Source organism: Amia ocellicauda, chromosome 21 (genome assembly GCF_036373705.1).
Source record: "Amia ocellicauda isolate fAmiCal2 chromosome 21, fAmiCal2.hap1, whole genome shotgun sequence".
NCBI classification, from domain to species: Eukaryota; Metazoa; Chordata; class Actinopteri; order Amiiformes; family Amiidae; genus Amia; species Amia ocellicauda.
This window is the reverse complement of record NC_089870.1, coordinates 10,671,281-10,688,919: the sequence shown is the minus strand read 5'-3', so window position 1 is coordinate 10,688,919 and position 17,639 is coordinate 10,671,281. Positions and strand designations below refer to the sequence as shown.

Here is a 17,639-nt window from a genome sequence, read left to right as displayed (position 1 = left end):
TTGCGGGTTGTGTGGGCCTACGTCACCACCTGCTTACAGGTGAAAATCAGGCTCAACCAGTCCTTTTTATTTTATTTTTGTACTTATTTTAGTATGATACAGCATACTTTCCTGAACACTACTTTGGCTCCCCTAGCACTTACTACTAGAGAACTTCTCCACCTCTTCCATTTGTTTTCACAAAGCAGTTATTTGCTTAGTTGCCATGATATCATTTAGCTGTAGGTTCACTTCACTAGGTTCAGTCATCATTATCCGACCATTTTTTCCCAATGAATAAATATGGTAGTAGTTCTTAGAACGTTGTAAAACTCAATTTTAACTATAGACTCTGTCTTTAAGGCACTGGCTATTCATTTGGATCCGTACGAAATATCTTCAGTCAAACCGTACGGATCCATATGAATAGACACTAACTTTCCAGCTATTCGTACGGATCCGTTTGAAAATTTCATCTGCTAATCGTATGGACCCTAACAATATACGGATCCGTACCTGTTTTTCATACATAACATCCGTACGAGCAAAAGTATGGATCCCTAAGAAATTTATTGGATCTAACCATACGGATCTGTATGAATACCCACTTTCATTTTCTAATCCTTTTTGTTTCTACAATAAAGCTAAACTACACTACACAGTAATTTCCACACTTGTGGCAGTAAACAGTTTCATAGTCTGATTCGCACCGGATCATACTAGTTCCACAACATTTTTGTGAAACGGAAACAACCCCATATATATTAAAATCTTAAACATGCTGTTTTTCGATGTTCTACGCACAACATGAATGTGCATCTCGTGCTTTGAGTTTTCATGTAAAAACTATATATCATATCTACTCATATATGTACATTTTTAAACTGTTAAGGGTGCAGAATGTTAATATTACAGGTGAAATGTAGTGCACAGTTAGGGTCACTGATTGGTTAATGTGTTTGACTGTTATGTTAGGGACTCCGAGTCATTAAAAGTACAAAATTACTCAGATATTACCAAACACACCACGTTTTTCATGGGCATATATTATAATTAAACATACAGCCATGATTTACAATCATTATAAGAAACAAAACAAATATCATATAGCAAAGTTTGTAAAACATAAAAAAGTAAAGTGCTGTAAGCAAGAAAGTGCATGCAACATGTACTGAATTTTAAACTCATCCGCATTATATTATCCATTTACAAAAATAATTAAAATTATGATTACTGGTTGACTAGATCATTTATCAAACAAACTGGAATGTAACCTATGTACATTGAATCAAGATGGATCGTAAACCCCACAGGCACCCATACAAACACACACTGGCTGCTGCACACCATCAACGCAGAGAGAGGGATGTTCAGCGTGACACAGATCTGTCAGAGGAGGCTTCTTTGTTGGCTTGGTGGGCTGCCAATCTTTCACGGAATTCGTGCAAAAAGTTGTATTGCTATAAAATGTAAATACAAAGAAAGAAAGAAAGAAAACTCACTGTCCAAATATGTAAAAGAGTGAAACACATGGACTTGCCCAATCAAACTCGAGTACCAGGAACAACATCTCAGACAAACATGCACTGTTCCTTCTTTATTACTAGCACTAGGGATATATTTTATATGTTAAACAATACAAATGCAGCTGATTTATTTAAAAGAGAATATTTGGGTCTTAATTTGGTCTAGGGATATGTTGACACGTGCAGTGAAGTGCTCACCTTGACTGTCTGTATAGCTCCAGATCCTCGCAGCTCCCTGAGGATGTCGATGGCCTTATCAGGGATCATGGAGTCAGACAGCTGGAGCAGGAGGCAGGCAGCCACTGTACAAAACAATTACAGACATATTGGTGGGGTGAAGAGCAATACTTTCCAGACTGTACATTTTAATATTTTTATTTGATTGTACACAATCTAATCCGGTTATTCATAAAATCTACAAATATAAAGATAATCACGTCATACTAGAAGATCACACCACTTAATCATCACTAACATTTGGATTATTGCTTTGAGGTGAAATTTCAATTGATTGTTTACAATTGGAGATTTGGTGAAGAGCTCAAACTTACTCAAGCCAGAGCGACCCAGACCTCCATAGCAGCTGAAAGTAAAGAAGAGATTAGATCACGATTACACAGTCAAAAAGATGTGGTTCGTCACTGCACACATGGGCCTGTCGGCAGCTTTGTTATGAGTTCTCAGGGTTTCTAATGTGTGATCCCATGCAGTATCCCATGCTCCCTCTGGGAACTGGATGTGTTGAGTGGCAGCAGAGGCGCCAATGAAGATGAAGGCCAGCTGGGACTTACTGTATGACTGTCCTCCTGTTGCTCCGCAGGCTGGACTGCAGCAAGTCTAGGATCTGGCAGCAATGCTCCAGCTCCGGGGCGCCCCCATCTGGAAAGGGCAGGTGATGCACTATCAGGCCTTGCTGGCAGTAGGCCTCGAGGAGGTGGGGGACGCGGTACTTGTGGAGCTCCCCGCGGGTGCAGAACACAAACACCTCCTCCACACCCTGCCCCTGCAGCTCTCCTGCGGGGAACACAGGACAACATCAGCTGGTGCCCCGTTACCCTGGGCATGCTGGGACTTTAACCTGAGAGCAATGTGATCACCCTACTGTCAGCACTGTCACTAATCAGTCCAAATACACTGTCTAGGTTTAGCAGAAAGGTAAGATCAGAATTAATTTAATTTAATTCCATTAAATCAAGTTGTCAAAAATCTATGTATAGCAGAATCATATGAATGAAGCAGAGGATGTTGGCCTAATACACCCCCCTATGACCAAAAACAGTTTTAAATGAATGCGTTACATTTCTCCCAACATTTTCTTATTTTCTATTTTTCAACCTGCATCTTGCTATTGATTAGGGACAGTGAAATGCCAGAAGCACACCCCTGTGCCCCTTTTTGGTGTTTAGTGTCAGCTGACTGCACCCTGATCCAGCCTTCACCCAGAAGCCGACTGATGTTCAGCTCTCGGCAAAACATTCCCTTATGGTTCTTGAAACTATTCCTAAAGACTCATCAATGATGTCACTTCCCGTGCACCAATTCCAGTGCCTGTGAAACTACAAGGGTGCCAGGGTGCCACAGCAACATAACCTGCATCTTCTATTATCTCCTCATATACTCCTGATATTTATTAAATTACATTCTATTGAATTTATTTTCAAAGTGGACCATTTGTATTGTATCAAGACAAAACACACAGTACCTATATCTTTCTGCAGGTTTCTTCTCACATCTTTATATTTACATCCTGTAAAACAAACGTAACAATGCATTTTAAGTTAAATACAAATAAAAAATAGACCATTAACACTCTGAAATAATATTTTCACAGTATGGACTAAACTGTGCATGTTCAAAATGCAAAGCTTGGAGCAAGATATAAAAGTTAAAGGCTTTGACAGCTTATATTACAGTCACAAAATAAAATGAATTAAAAAAAAATGTTAAATATAAATCAGCAGAGAATGAGCATAAACAAATAGCAATATCAGTCAAATTGAATGCATGGTCAAGATAAGAAGCAAGACCTGAACAATATTCAATCTGTGTAGTTTACCTGGCAGAGCACAGATTCCTATGAACTGGGGGCAGTCCACAACGGACAGGGATAACCTGTAAAACACAGTAAAGACATTCATGGGGGATACGTTCAAAGGCATGCACATTTCATGCTTAAGCTCACAAATCCACATCCAATTTTTGAAAGACCGTTTCAAAGAGCAGGGTGCTGCAGAACTGAAGCCTCCACTTGTCGTGTCATTTACCAGGAGATTTGAAGAGGCGTCTGCTGCTCCTCCGCGCTGTCCTCTTCATCAGAGGAGTCAAACTCGCCGTTCCTCATGCTGTCCGGCTGCAGGACATGGACACAAACAAAGGATTAACCCTACAGCGGATGGGAAAGAGATGCTTGCATTCGACCCATTTCAACATCCTAGATTCTTCTCATTTATAAGTCAAAAGCAAAATTATGTTTTACTATAATAAGGACTTTTTGGCCTTTTCCTTGTTTTTCTCAGTAACCCCCAGTTTCACCGCTCTGCAATGCCAATTTAGGGCTAAAGGCCGCAAAGATTGATGTAACTGATGCCCTGCAATACAGAACCACATCGATTGGACGAAAACATGAACATACATGATCTTCAATCAACAGGCCGTGTACTTCTGTATGAAGCCTAGAACACATTTGCCATTCAGTTGGTCTTACTTTTGTACAAATTGAACCCTTACCCTAATGAAAGCCTGGGTTTCTTGGGAACTTCTGACCTGAACAAAACCCAAATTGAAAACCTATCCTAGTCTTGAACCCTAAACTTAACACTAGTGCACAATTAAACAACAATAATAATAATAATATTCAGAAACCACTTAACTGTGTAGATAACAATATAAGCCCACCTACCCATAACCATAGACTACCATTTAAACACCAAGAAATGACTAAGACGTTGTAAACAAGGATAATTGTACTATAACATGGACTATTCTTACCACGTACACCATGCCGCTGTCAACACTGCACTGTCACTAAGGGATTTAAAAACTCACACCAAGCCCGCCAGCCAATCAGCAGCCAGAGCGCAGCACGACCCGGATACACTTGAATATAGGCGGAGTCACTGGCTAACATTTTTTTAAGCAGCCAATCACATTGCAGTACATGCATGTCAATCAATTATTTATGCGCCCCATTCAAAGGACAACACCGCACCACGCTTCCCAAACGGGGGTTAAATACGTATTCAAGCGTTGGACATAGTACAAATAGTGCTGAAGGATTACAATACAATGCAAATGTTGCCATCTCGATAAAAAATAAAAATAATAATAAATAATACAGTAGAAATAAACTAAGAATAGCAAGCACTTCCGGGTTTAACCAGCGATGACGTTTTCAGTGTGCAAATATCGTGTGATCACTACTGTGTCTGTATGTGTCAATACACACTGCTGACTGAGATAAAGCGCCTCCCCAGCTTCGGAAAGATGAAATACATATGAACTACAATTTAACATACGATTCATACAAAATAACGCTTATGTAAAGACTACAGCCTAAAATATACTGGTAGTGTTTGGCAGGAAATCTTGCAAACGCAGAAGTAATTATGAATAAATCAAATCAAATGCAATACGTTTACAGCAGGCTTTCCACGCAAAATAACGTAAAGCAGTCTATGCACCCAACTCTTTAAATTCCCTTTACAGAGTCATCATCTGGCTGTTGCTGTTGATCTGGATTTCAATTTTTGGCATAAAAAGTGAAAATACCTGGTTTTATTTTAAAGTAATTCTATTGAACGGATGATATTAGAAGAGATGCGCACCCCAGTATTGAATACAACGTATTGAATAAAAGCTATTCAAGTGTCGTGGGAATTTGACTTCAGCTCCCCTTGACAAATGCACCTCAGCCATATCAGGTGTCTCTCCCACTCTCTGGCGTTGTTTCTGTCTCCGCGGGGTTATAATGGGAAGGTCTATCGGTTACAAACCGCCAGTAAACTTCATTCATCCTCGGCTTTTCATAGCATCTAGTGAAGTTCAGCAGATATCCGTTTTTAGACAATGCAAATCAGTTAAATATATGCATTTAAACCTGTGGTCTCACTAAGGTAAGTTATGACGTTCTTCTTATTCATGCATTGATGCATTCAATATCAAATTGATACAAGCTTATTTGGCAAAGTGCTTAATTGCCCCCCTGTAAAGAAATGTACATTACAGGTAAGGTATTTGAATGTGTGCACGCAGTATGATTTGCTGAAGTAGCTTGAAAAACCATAGAAAGTTGTATTTTTCCTGAAATGCATAACCTTTTGTACCTGTTATATATGTGCGGGCAGCAGAGCAGCACAAGGCAGTGCTTTAACAATGCAGACGGCTGGACTGTGCCCCCCTTGAAAACTGACCTTTTGTCTCAGTACTTTTCGCATCCATGTCTTCCAGGTGGAGGGAGAAAGATCTGCCCCCCAGAACACCTGGGCATCAGGAGACTGTTTCTGAGTAGCCGTTGCCCCAGGCTACAGTCAACACTGCACAACACATACTGAGATGCTAACAAGGTGAATGACTTCAGATTTTCGTCACCTTTTAGTCGCCCGAGATGCACAGCATCTTTAATTGTGCTAAAAGTTGTAAACTTCCGACTTTAAAGAAGTAAAGCGATTCTAACCCAGAGCCTTGAAAGACATTTCTGCTTTCATCCTCCGGTTCTATACTGAAGGAAATCTGTAAGCAGTAAACTATATGCTTTTTCCACACAATGATACAATCTTACAGTGAAGTGCTACATTACAAGTTTCTTCCTTTCTTCCTCTACACGTAGCACACTGTAGAGGAACAGGAGCTGCATGACTGCCCTGGAGAAGGCTTGCTGCCAGGTATAGTGCCCTGCCCTGATTTTAATCAGATCGCCACTGCATGGGGACTCAAAGTGGCACAGAACTGGTGCCCAGTATGTGAATGTGTCATTACCTGTTTGTTCTTCTCCAAGCAAAAAATATGAAGGGGCACCAGACAGAACTGACCTCAGAGATCTCACAGGAATGAGAATTTTGTAAATGTAAAAAGGTGGGACCATTTGATTGCATGTATGTCCTGTAAAAGAGCTTTTGCACACTTCCATTGCTTTGGCCTGTCTTGAACTGCCATCTCCCTGGGATGCCTTGTACATTTCTGATGCCTCCTCAGGTGCAGGGCATGGTGTCGGAGCTGAAGGCCGATTTCTCCAGTGCCCTGTTAGAGCTCAGCAGAATCCAGCATGGGGACGCCCAGCTCCGAGAGTCCATTGAGCAGAGCAGGCAGCAGTGCAGCCAGGAGGGTGCCAGGCTTCAGGCCCTGGTGTTTTCTCTGAAGGTAAGGGCTGTAGGTCACACTATGGACAGACACGGTCACTCACACTCAGCTCTTTCAGAGGCTAAGGGTGTGCCAGACTCCCTCACAGAAGCCTCCATTCAAGATCTTCCTCCAGACTGACGGGGGTGGGAGGTTGGAGTCCACCCTGCACAGCTCAAGCCCTGTTTTCTTCCTCTTACAGCATGAGCTGGGAGAGGCACTGTGCCACATCAGACAGCTCAGCGACCGGCAGCAGCAACTACAGCAGGTCCTGGAGGCCACCCAGCTGGACAGAGGGCAGGTGGTGGGGCACTTAGTTCAGCAAAGCAACAGGTGATGCACTTGGAGATTCAGTCGGTGGTTCCTGATTGTTTTTGGAGGGATGGCACCCCTTTCTGCTCAGTGTAACCTGGCATGAACTGTTGTGTGTGATATAGCAGGGGAGGGAGCAGTCAGCTTGGGACCTCCATGGCAGCCACAGCACCCAGGAGCGGCCTCCTCCTGCACTGCTACCTGCAGGGGCTCCGAGCCGGCCACCGCCCTGGACCAGGTGGGTTAATCAAGATTCTTAGCAAGAACATTCCCAATTCTCTATTGTGTCAGCCATAAGACTACCAATGCCCGGTACCGAGATATTTCAAGTTTTTAGGCAATGGAAATAATATTATAATATTCTGAACATTCTTTGTCTTTTGGTTTCAGGTAGTTTTCCCTACACAACAAGAACCTGTGGAACCTGCGGCTCCCAGCGAGACCCGGCCCATGGGACGCCCTCTGCCCCGCCACCACAGCTTGGAGATGCCTCTCAGACCTGGGATCACGAGGGTATGATAAACCTCTAAAGGGGCTTGTGATTGGTCAATTAAAGGCAGGTGCATTTGGTTTTACTAAATACCTGTTGTGTAGACAATTTAACAGGTTGGTAAGAATAAAAGCACAACTATTAAGTGGGTGGGGAAGAAAATGTATTGATTCCTCTGGGCACATACTTGATATAAATGTACTTCATTATGTTTAAATTTTCCGGGCATTGCTTATCATTTGATCAGCACAGACACAGCACTTTTGAATAATGGTAGGATGAGGTTTGTTGCACCACTAAGGGCTAAACCAAAACTTGGACCTCTCCGAGAATAGCAAAGCAATCCTGTACAAGATCATGGTTTCTTTGTCAAAAGCCACTTTCAGCTACTTACAAATCAGCACATGGTCAGGCACAGGCTTTAAGGATTTACAGTGATGTCAAAGTTCTGATTCGGTCTAGGCCTCTGTTTGTGTTATTGTTCTTTGTACTGCTAAGACTTGTTGTAGGTAACCCCAGTGGTTATCCCGTCTGTCAGGCAGGAGACAGTTGGCTGCCCTGGAGCTGCTCCGGTCTGAGGAGCAGTATGTGTCCAGCCTGGGTCAGCTCCACATCGTGTACAATGCAGCCCTAGCCCCACTGCCAGAGGCCCAGGACCTCTGGTAAGAGCAGTGACTTCTTCTGAAAACTAGCAGTACACCAGCCACCTGGACCACCATTCAGACCATAACACTGACCCCACGGTCCCCTTAACACCAGGTGCCCTAAACCCACTCTCACACCCAACATGAATTCCATGAACACCATACAACCCGAACCCTAAAGCTCACTCTCTCACAAATATCACCCTAGCCCTAACTACCATTAATCCAGTTGCAGAGTCACTGGTGTTAAGGAAGTTAGCATAGTTTCAAGCATTCACCTCTTGCGTCCCAGTCAGGCGTTTCTTGCCAACCTGGAGCAGCTGTCACAGCGCCACCTGCTCTTCAGAAACATGCTGGAGGAACGCATCTCCAGCTGGCAGTGGCGAGGCCTCCTAGGAGACGTGTGTGCCCAGCTCACCAGCCTCGACGACGTAAGCAGGCTGCGGAGTGAGATATCAAACTCTTATTGCACTGCTGCATGTATTTTAAGAATGATGTTCTTTCTTCATTTTTGTCAGAGTGACACTTTGGACCTGTACCTGACCTACATCCGGATGTTCCCAACATTCCTTCCCCAATCAGAGAATGAGACGCACAAGACACAGGTGTGTCTTTAACATCAGTTAACCATTGGCCTGTGTGATTGTAGTGCAGTGGCATGCCTGTACTTTTTAAAAAATCACATATGAGAAACCAGCCACAGAGCAGACTTTTACAATAACAGACACTCTTCACATGACCTATTCACTCATGCAGGGCACAGTGGGGCAGGAGGAGGAGCTGGACCTGGTCTCCCTGATCCTGGCGCCAGTCACCAGGATCCACAGCTACCTGCCACACATCCAGGTATGCCAGCCCTCCCCTGCAACCTCTACTCAAATGACAATACCAGAAAGAAGTACTAGTTTGGGATTATGTATCATCGGGCTGCAACAAACAACTATTTTGATAATCGATTAATCAAATTAAAATAAAAAAGTTTTGAGTTCTTCCTCATCTTGCACAATGCTCTCTTTAAAACAAATTGAGATGGCAGTTATAAAACCAATAGAAAACATATGTGCAAAAAATGTATTTGCATAAAGTGCATATAGCAGCAGGTGCTTAAACATTGTTCCCAAAACACAAAGCTGTTATACTCTTCAGTTTGAAAGGTGCTAAACTGTGTTGATACCTAATGAAAAATAAAGAAAACACATTAAATTCAGTGTTTACAGGCTTCTCTACATCAAATAACCTAGACAGCAGTGCAACACTGGACTATGGAGGTAGAATACGAGTATGCATAGTAGCACAATATTTACATTTACATTCACACTTGATCCCTAGATCATTCAATCTTTACGTTCACGAAAATTAGTGTTTTTCATTGACGATATATAGCCTATTATTTTTTTTTTAATTCAATAATGATGGCACTAATTAATTTGATAGTCCGAGCCTTCTGCGGCACTGCGCCAACGGCTGTGCAACGCACTTCAGAGGATCTGAGAAGCGCCTCTGCACGATAGTTTAAAGAAAATTGTTATATGCCCTGATGTATTAATCACATGGGAATCGAGAATGCATCCTTGAAAATGCGCATCTGACTTGTGTGCTCCTTGGTTGACAGAATTTGCTGAGCTGTACAAGCAGCACGCACCCTGACCACTACCTGCTCTGTCTCAGTGAGAGGCGGCTCCGGCACTTCCTGTCCCGCTGTCAGGCTATACTGACCCAGGCCAGCAGGCCAGACAGCCAGCGAGCATCAGCCGTGGCATTCAGGTGCGTGTTGCAGGGATGGCGGCAACAGACTGCACTCAGGAGAGGCTGGCTGCCCATAAGAGCGTAGGTCCACACAATGTCCAACTCCAGCCTGAATCGCAGTGCATGCTCTAATGTAGCTGGAAAGTCAAACAACAGGAGGGTTTAAGAGCACTTCTTACACTAGTAGGCTCATGTATGTTTTCTGTGCTTCAGCAGTGGCACTGTGGCTCCCTTCCCCGGTGGGTCTAGGAGCAGAGTGCTGAGCCCCAGTGTGAGCAGCAGGGACAGCGGAGTGCAGTGCGAGGAGCCCAGCGGCCTGGCCTGCCAGTGAGTACTGCCCCCCAGCCGGGTAATGTCTGACCCCTGCCGGTCACAAGTGGCATAAACAGAAAGGCACCAGTACACACCTGCCACGAGGGAATGCCCTCAGGATGCCAGCCTCTGGTTCAGGGGTGAGGAAGATCTCACTCACAGTAATCAGGATAGTTGGACAAACCCACTGCACTGCACTGCACTGAGCCTAGAGAGATAGGAAATCAATAATGATCAGTAGGTAGCTTATTATTTTATTTACACCATGAGACAGAGAAGAGTAGATATTATTGATATTTAAGGATTTAAGGAAAGGGTAAATCATTATCACACAGCTAAAAGTCATTTTGGACAAATAAGTCGTCGTTAAATCAATTTGCATCTATTCCTGATCTAATGCTTGTTTGCATGCACCTTTTCTGACACAGAACTGAACTTCTGTTGGCAAACTCACGTTACCGCGCTGAGGGCAACTTTGCAGTGCACTCTGGGAACGCAGAGCCGTGTCCGACGAGTCCGGTACGGAGAAACCGTTTTCAGTGTGGGAATCCACAACCTCCACCTGCTCCACAGTCCTCTGCCCCTCAGAGCCCTTTCTGCTGCCGGGCTGAGAACAGGTTCCTCTCTGCTGCCTTAGAATGTGGAGCGGAAGAGCAGCGGTGGCAGTCAGAGTTGGCCTCCCGCTCCGAGCTAATTCGGCTGCCCCCTGCTCACCCTGGAGACGGGGTGGGGGGCTCCGGGTCACCTATCGACAAGACATTCCTGCAGAACTTCCACACCGACCCAGGAGTGGAGGATCTTGTCGACGCCTCAGTCTTTGATTATTCATCCGGCGCCTCCAGTTCCAGTCTCGATGGGAGCGTCAGGGAAGCTGGAGGAGCTGGGATCAGTGGGGAGCATGACCTCAGTGACCTGGAGATTAACGGCAACGTGTCCGTGCCACCGGAGTCCAAACCGAGATGCCCGAAGCCTCCGGTTAGCAGACCACCCCTAGCTGTGAGGAAGGGGGTCCCCAGGCCACCCCCTTGCCCCCCACACAGGATCTCCAAAGCCTCTCACAGTGACAGACGGACACATGGACTCTGGGAATCTGCAGAGGAACAGCACAGAGGGGACACTGTCCCACCCAGCTCTCCCTCACAGGCTCCCCCCACTGGGAGCTCCCGGGTTAAGTGGAATGAGCCATTAAAACAGGTAGTTGGAGTTCACGAATCATCCTTAAATCAAAAATTCAAATGTCCTCCTATCACAGACAGGCATTGGCACCATTCTTATTTTGATCCAATTCCCCTATAGATTCAGGTTGATCCTGCTGAGATGAGGGCCGATTGTGGAAAGACACAGTCAGCGAAGAATGCAGTGAGGTCGTCTCTTGCGCCGTGTCCACAAGCCAGAGTGGAGCTCAGGTAAGGGGAGGCTTTTCCTTATCGGACGTCGAACAGAGCACTGCTTTTTACCTGTTGGCCTGGGATCAGTGGCAAGGAAATTGATAGGAGCTCAAGGTCATCATACTTTCAAATTAAGTGTTTGGAACAGGGATTAAAAACTTATTTTCAATACCTTTAACATTTTTAAAAGGCATGTTAGAGTCCTCTTAGAACACAAGAATAAATGACGTGCATTTACGAGTATGACATCGAGTTGAAACGGTTCCCTGATTTTATGTAAACTATTATCTTGAAGAATTAGATGCTGTGGATTGAGAGTTTATTTTATTTTGTAAACCCTTAGCAGCTTTTATTTTGTATGATGAATGGGCCTGGTCATGCTGAGCAACTGGAAACAGCTGTTTTAACCTCCTTTCAGGTCCTTAAAAGAGGTTCCTGGTTTGAAAACTAAACGCTGGGCCTTCAGGCAAAGGGAAGCCAAACGCAACGTCTCCGCTTTCGCTGCTGCCGGCAGTGGGCTCAGTGGGGACAGCGAGGACAGCGAGGGTCCCTGCAGCACTGTGTGACCGTGTGTCTGGGGTGCTTTACTGGACTGTTAGTTAGGGTAGAGACAAGGAGGAGAATATACACCGGAAACCTGAGGAAAACTGCCAGGCACAATAAAAGACAGACAAACACTGATCAAACTTGGTTCTTTGTTTCTTTTTTTTTTGAGAATCAACAGGGACAATGAGTTTATAATTAAGTACAAAATAAGACTGGGGTGATTTATTAATCTCATTAAGAACATTAATACAAAGCACAGTTAAAAGGCCACAGACCATCAAATAAAATGTGTGTTGACATCTAGTACTGTACAATACAAAAGCTGCTACAGTACAACCAGGCGAAGCGACAGCGTGTGGGGAACATGTTCACCCAGGACCATGTGAATATGATACAAAATGGACAGGTCAGTCATTTTACTGCTTTCTGCACTATATTTTTAAGATGCTTGGCTTTAGTTTTTAAAAATCTGCCAACTCCAAATCACTGCATAATATATTCAGAACACCTGGAAAAGGCCTGGGTTACATTTCTTAACACTAATCACATCATACATGATACCAACCTTTTTGCACAGCATTCCACAGCTTTACCAAAGGGCGTAGTGTTGTATACTCAACAAAGTTGTGGTGCACTAGACACCTGCCCCGTGCTCTGACAGGTCTGTCCCCACAGGTCAGGGAGGACACGGGTACAGGCCAACCGGAAACCACAGGGGCTCGTGGCTGAGGGGCGTGTCCTCACCTGGCCGCATTCTTTAGGGAGGACTCCTGGCTCTGGTATTGCATCTATTAAGTGTCACTTTCCATTGAGAAACAAGCCACAGTGCTCTGACTCTCCAACACTACAAACAGGACATGGGAAATGACATTCTGGATCTAAGCCCGGTGCCACATATAGCGTCAGACTTCAGGTGTATTATTAAAAGGGATTTTCCAAGACACACAATATACTTTCATAGACTGTAGCAGCATTCAAATGTTAAATAAGATATGTTTTTAACACACGGGAAAGCAGACGGGAATTATACAACAGATCTAGAAGTCACTTTATACAGATGATGTAGTTAGTTTCTGTATGTGTATATATATATATTATATGCACAATATCAACAAAACTGTACATCTGTAGTGAACAGCTCTGTCCTAAGCATTATTTAGGCAACTGATTTTAGCATTTAGACATTTGCTTACTTGGTAAAATACAAAAAAAACAGAAAACACACACAAAAGGCACATCTGAATAAGATGCATGTGTTGTTTGTCCTTTAAAGTCAAATTCCATAATTCCATCAAAAAGACATGTTGCAAGTTTTGAAGGAACCCCCTCTTCAAGCATCCTGATAGTAGATAGTAGGACAACTAGTGCATTTCTTTTTTTTTTTTTTTTTTTAGATGGGGGGGGGTTAGAGTGAATGTTAAAGGTTCCAAAAGTTAAGTGTTGAGTTTTGGATTTCGAATCCTTACAATTCGGTTGTGTTTAGTAGGCAGCAGCACACCGTGAGAGCGGTTTAAGACATCATCTTGTTAGGGAGTGTTCAGAGCAGGTATTCGCACAGATTCCCACACAGAGTTCACGTGTACACAGCATCTCCACAGCAATTCCCAGTGTCTCTCTCTTTGTATCGACGGACATCACTGCTTTGAATTAAAGGCCACTACTGAAGCAGAACTGATGGGCAGTGCCACGCAGGCGCTGGCGTCCTGTTAATGGCTCAGTGCAACATCCTCAAGTTTAAAGTCCACTCAATACAGTACAGTACAAAGTAGACATAAGAGAGGGAATTTCCACAAAATCTCAAATTCCATTTCATCTATTTGTGACCTGTAATGCATAAGTAAGACTTCTGCCACCTGTTCATGGCTGATTGCATGTTGGCTTGGCAAGTGCCCGCAACTTATCACAAATAAATGCACACTCATGCACATTACAGTCCTTGCAAGGCTTGGTTTGAACTGGTTGTATACTATTAATTACTGCTGATATTAACGCTTCAGGATCTGAGTTAATGCTGATTCACACAACACGGTTCCCATGCCCATCAAATACAGTATGTGGGAACACGGTCATTGCTTTCCACTTCTCTCTCCACTTTGACCGCTAGGTTACGGACATTTGAGACAACAATGCTACAGAACTCCCTTGAATAGAACAGCGCTGTTTCTTTTTCGGCACCGACGGCCTGGTTGGTACATTAAATATGGAGGAAAGCGAAGGTTAGGTGACTAAAGAGAATCACACACTAATAGCTTGTGATGAATGCAAGACTGGACAATGGCCACAAGGTCTTCCTCGTTACTGCTCTGCGGTTCTCCTCGTTGAGCAGTGAGTCTTCCGGCTCGCCGTCAAGCTCGTCTGCACGGTCTCCCGTCACTTGTACTGGCATAGAGCTGTTGTTGGCACAGAGGGTTTGGAGTGAAGGCAGAGCTGCTTATCCCCTGAGAGGCGGCGACGTGACAGGACGCTGCTACAGACGAGCGAGTGAGCGAGAGAGAGAGAGAGAGGGAGAGGGAGAGAGAGTGGAACAGTCTTCTCAACAAGTCCAGTAGAAACAAAGTTCAAGAGCTTGAATAGGCTCTCCACTGCGATGCACTCTTATTTTCTTCCACAACTCATTTCCACTGTCTCTCCCACTATGCAGCCCTGCGGGATCCAGTGCGCGATGGCAGTATGTTGGCTGGGGCTCACTGGGTGCTCTCTGTGCTCTCCACTAGAGAGAGGCTGGGCAGGGGATTGGGGAGTTCCCTCCTGTAAGTCTTTGGCGGGAGTTTGGGCTGCTGGGGGTTGGAGTTCTGCCGCGGAGGCACGGGAGGAGCCATGGCTGGAGCTGGAGGGTGGTGAAGGCTGTTCTGGCTGGCGCTGAGGGGGCAGCAGCGGCGTGGCACCCGCGGGGAGGGCGAGCCCGGCAGGGAGTTGGGCGAGTTGGGCGAGGAGCTGAATTCCCAGTGGAAGCGCCCCACGGGGGAGGGCTGCAGGTTCAGGGGGTAGTTCATGAAGATCTCGGGAGGGCGCACGGGCACAGGGGGCGGGGTGTCAGGAAGAGGGTCCCGGGGGGGTGGAGGGGGCGGGCTGGGCAGGGGGCCGTCGCTCGGGCCATTGGGGACCGGCACTCTGGGCTGGATTCTTGGCAGCGGCGGAGGCAGTCTTGGAGGGATGGCTGGAGGACTGTCCGAGCTGGGGCCCATCTGAAACACAAGCACACACAGTCAGGCCACTTCCTTTAGAAGAAGCACTGCTCACTTGCCCTGTGTTGACTGGACATCTGCATTTTAGTCAACGTGAACTTGACCATTTAAAAGCTACGGCAGAGGAAGGGCAGATCCTGGTTCATGTTTTACAGCGACTGTGGTGGTGGAGATGTTCGAGGTACCTTGGCTTCTGAGATGTCCTTCCTGCGGGGCGGGAGTGGGGGCGGCTTGAGCAGCTCCTCGCTGAGCTGGTGGAGACTGCCGCACGACATGGAGTGGAACTCTAGGAGAGACCAGAGCAGCAGAACTCAGACCTTGGGTCAGTCGGGCCCTGGGCCCCATAGACACTCTCACCTGCAGGCACTGGGTAAGCCTTCACAACATCTATTATTATTATTATTATTATATTCAATCCCAGACTGGCCAAACAGGCCAATAAGAAGGGTCGACAAGAAAAGAAAAAAAAAAATCTACAGGAGACACTTTACAACATCAAAGATGGGATTTGGCAGATATATAATATATTATATTATATAATATGGCTGCATATTAAAACAGCAATTATGATGATAAATTTGTTTACTAGAATTCCTATAAACACTCTCTGCTACCCTCTCTGAACACAGCAATAAAGCCAATCAGCTGCCGTATTTTTTTTATTGCACTGTTAGCTAAGGATCATCTTGTAACTGTCACAAACATTTTCAACAGTACGCTTCACACTTACTTGATGGTGGCAGGATAACCGGAGCAAAGATACTATTGCCACCTGTTGATGAACAAAGAAAAGCAATGAATCTGCAGAATAATTTTTAAAATCTATATCTAATGCGCAGAATGTTTTATTAACCTGGAGAGGAAGGTTATGAGTTATCCGTGTCTTGTGAACTGTGAATGGCATGGATTTGTAGAGCACCGTGAGGGAGAGGGGGAGGAAGCAGGAGATGGGATAGGGAGCAGTGATGCCCACGGGGGGGACGAGGCTCACCCCAGGAACTGTTCAGGTCGGAGTCCAGGAACACGCTGCTCTGGTCCGAGCAGGCGGACTGCGGCGGGGTGCAGGGCGAGGTGGGCACTGATAAGGTGCTCTCCGGCTCGGCCTCGGCGATGCTGCGGAAGGTGATCTTATGGGGGGGCTCTCTCTCCAGGGGGACGGGGTGGCCCTTCAGGGTGCCTGAGGTAGAGGGGTGGCGCACAGGACGGATCCCCGGAGACTTCAGCGTGTAGAAGGTCTTCCTGGGCTGGGGGAGGGGGCAGAGCACACATTAAACAGCCATCCTCACCCTCGACCACAGCACACTTAATAATCACAACTCAAAATTGTTTTCAGGAGTGAAGAGCAAAAATACATTTCACACGAAAAATGTATTCATATGAACTTGTGCACACCTATATTTGGGAGGTAGGTTGTGGTTAGTTTAGAAAGGAACTAAAAATAAATACATTCTTGATGAATTGCCACAAGCTGAGCAACTTACAAATCTGGGAGGCTGTTTGCAGTTTCGAGGTTCGATCTCCATGGACTTGTTAAACAGGTAGTCGCAGAACTCCTTGTCACTCATATTCCCCATTGGGTTTAGGTTTTCAAAGAATTTCTAAAGAGAAGCACAAGCAAGCTCATCAGTGAAGAGGCCAACAACTCATTTATCTTCACAACACTGGCCTTCTTAAGAACTACACTTGTGGTTTCACAGATTCAGTGCCTCCAACTATACATCCGCAGAACGAATCATCAAGCTGTGGGAACATTCATCTGGAACATCACTACAGCTGACTGGAGCTTCGCTAAGCTACTGTATAAAGCTCCTGTCCAGATTGCTCCCCAGTGTTATAAAGGAGGATAACGGCGCCCGCTCCTCTCTCTCGACCCCACTCACCTTGATATCTGGCTCCTGTTTCAAGCAGTAAGGCTGGTTCTGGTATTGCTGGATCTCCCCTGTGATCTCCGCTACTTTCCGCCGCTTGCTGAAGTTGATCAGGTCTTTCCCATGTCGCTTCAGGAAGTCGGGGTTCCCTTCTTCTGTCTTCAGGATATTGGTGAGATATATACCTAAGGGAGACAGGCAGACAGCTTGCTCTCAAATGACTCTCTGGGAAACCTTAATTTTCCTGTATAATAAAAGATTCTGTACTTTCTTGTACCCAATTTTGCAGCACTTTTGAATGGAAGAACA

General features: G+C 45.2%; 4 protein-coding genes across 7 annotated transcripts in view; 2 read left to right on the top strand and 2 right to left on the bottom strand.

Moving 5' to 3' along the window:
* Positions 1–1,008: 1,008 nt before the first annotated feature.
* On the bottom strand, positions 1,009–5,953 carry cdkn3 (cyclin dependent kinase inhibitor 3). 4 transcript variants are annotated; one of them, XM_066694589.1, is made up of 8 exons: positions 5,915–5,953; positions 3,770–3,855; positions 3,562–3,617; positions 3,208–3,252; positions 2,297–2,519; positions 2,057–2,088; positions 1,704–1,807; positions 1,009–1,439 (listed from the first exon to the last, which is right to left on the bottom strand). In XM_066694589.1, the coding sequence occupies exons 1-8, from the start codon at positions 5,936–5,938 to the stop codon at positions 1,350–1,352; spliced, it is 660 nt and encodes a 219-aa protein (XP_066550686.1). In that variant the 5' UTR covers positions 5,939–5,953; the 3' UTR covers positions 1,009–1,349. The 4 variants fall into 4 exon arrangements, with proteins under 4 accessions (XP_066550686.1, XP_066550687.1, XP_066550688.1 ...); XM_066694590.1 differs by lacking the exon at positions 5,915–5,953 and adding an exon at positions 4,494–4,562; XM_066694591.1 differs by lacking the exon at positions 5,915–5,953 and adding an exon at positions 4,497–4,539.
* LOC136717404 (rho guanine nucleotide exchange factor 33-like) lies at positions 4,945–7,176 on the top strand. The gene is made up of 5 exons (XM_066695021.1): positions 4,945–5,617; positions 5,952–6,067; positions 6,331–6,385; positions 6,696–6,860; positions 7,042–7,176. The coding sequence occupies exons 3-5, from the start codon at positions 6,356–6,358 to the stop codon at positions 7,174–7,176; spliced, it is 330 nt and encodes a 109-aa protein (XP_066551118.1). The 5' UTR covers positions 4,945–5,617; positions 5,952–6,067; positions 6,331–6,355.
* A 106-nt stretch (positions 7,177–7,282) lies between these two features.
* Positions 7,283–12,408, top strand: LOC136716719 (uncharacterized). Its single transcript, XM_066694069.1, has 11 exons — positions 7,283–7,389; positions 7,542–7,664; positions 8,180–8,303; positions 8,578–8,716; positions 8,804–8,890; positions 9,042–9,131; positions 9,898–10,049; positions 10,245–10,358; positions 10,772–11,537; positions 11,640–11,749; positions 12,150–12,408. The coding sequence occupies exons 1-11, from the start codon at positions 7,308–7,310 to the stop codon at positions 12,295–12,297; spliced, it is 1,935 nt and encodes a 644-aa protein (XP_066550166.1). The 5' UTR covers positions 7,283–7,307; the 3' UTR covers positions 12,298–12,408.
* Positions 12,407–17,639, bottom strand: part of sos2 (son of sevenless homolog 2 (Drosophila)) — a 34,420-nt gene continuing 29,187 nt past the window's right edge. Inside the window, exons 18-23 of the mRNA XM_066694068.1 lie at positions 17,343–17,515; positions 16,944–17,060; positions 16,454–16,706; positions 16,193–16,234; positions 15,648–15,748; positions 12,407–15,462 (exon numbers count right to left, since the gene is read on the bottom strand). Coding sequence (XP_066550165.1) covers positions 14,962–15,462; positions 15,648–15,748; positions 16,193–16,234; positions 16,454–16,706; positions 16,944–17,060; positions 17,343–17,515 — 1,187 coding nt within the window. The 3' untranslated portion in view covers positions 12,407–14,961. The remainder of the gene's footprint in view (positions 15,463–15,647; positions 15,749–16,192; positions 16,235–16,453; positions 16,707–16,943; positions 17,061–17,342; positions 17,516–17,639) is intronic.

Bases quoted from the DNA above. Each gene is read 5' to 3' on its own strand.
- LOC136717404 (XM_066695021.1), top strand. From the start codon at position 6,356: ATGACTGCCCTGGAGAAGGCTTGCTGCCAG. The intron at 6,386-6,695 runs GTATAGTGCCCT...ATGCCTCCTCAG, and splicing joins TGGAGAAGGCTTGCTGCCAG to GTGCAGGGCATGGTGTCGGA. The intron at 6,861-7,041 runs GTAAGGGCTGTA...TTCCTCTTACAG, and splicing joins CCCTGGTGTTTTCTCTGAAG to CATGAGCTGGGAGAGGCACT.
- LOC136716719 (XM_066694069.1), top strand. From the start codon at position 7,308: ATGGCAGCCACAGCACCCAGGAGCGGCCTCCTCCTGCACTGCTACCTG. The intron at 7,665-8,179 runs GTATGATAAACC...CCCGTCTGTCAG, and splicing joins TCAGACCTGGGATCACGAGG to GCAGGAGACAGTTGGCTGCC. The intron at 11,750-12,149 runs GTAAGGGGAGGC...ACCTCCTTTCAG, and splicing joins CAAGCCAGAGTGGAGCTCAG to GTCCTTAAAAGAGGTTCCTG.
- cdkn3 (XM_066694589.1), bottom strand. From the start codon at position 5,938: ATGCGAAAAGTACTGAGACAAAAG. The intron at 3,618-3,769 runs GTAAATGACACG...TGTGTTTTACAG, and splicing joins ACGCCTCTTCAAATCTCCTG to GTTATCCCTGTCCGTTGTGG. The intron at 2,520-3,207 runs GTACTGTGTGTT...TGTTCCCCGCAG, and splicing joins AAACCTGCAGAAAGATATAG to GAGAGCTGCAGGGGCAGGGT.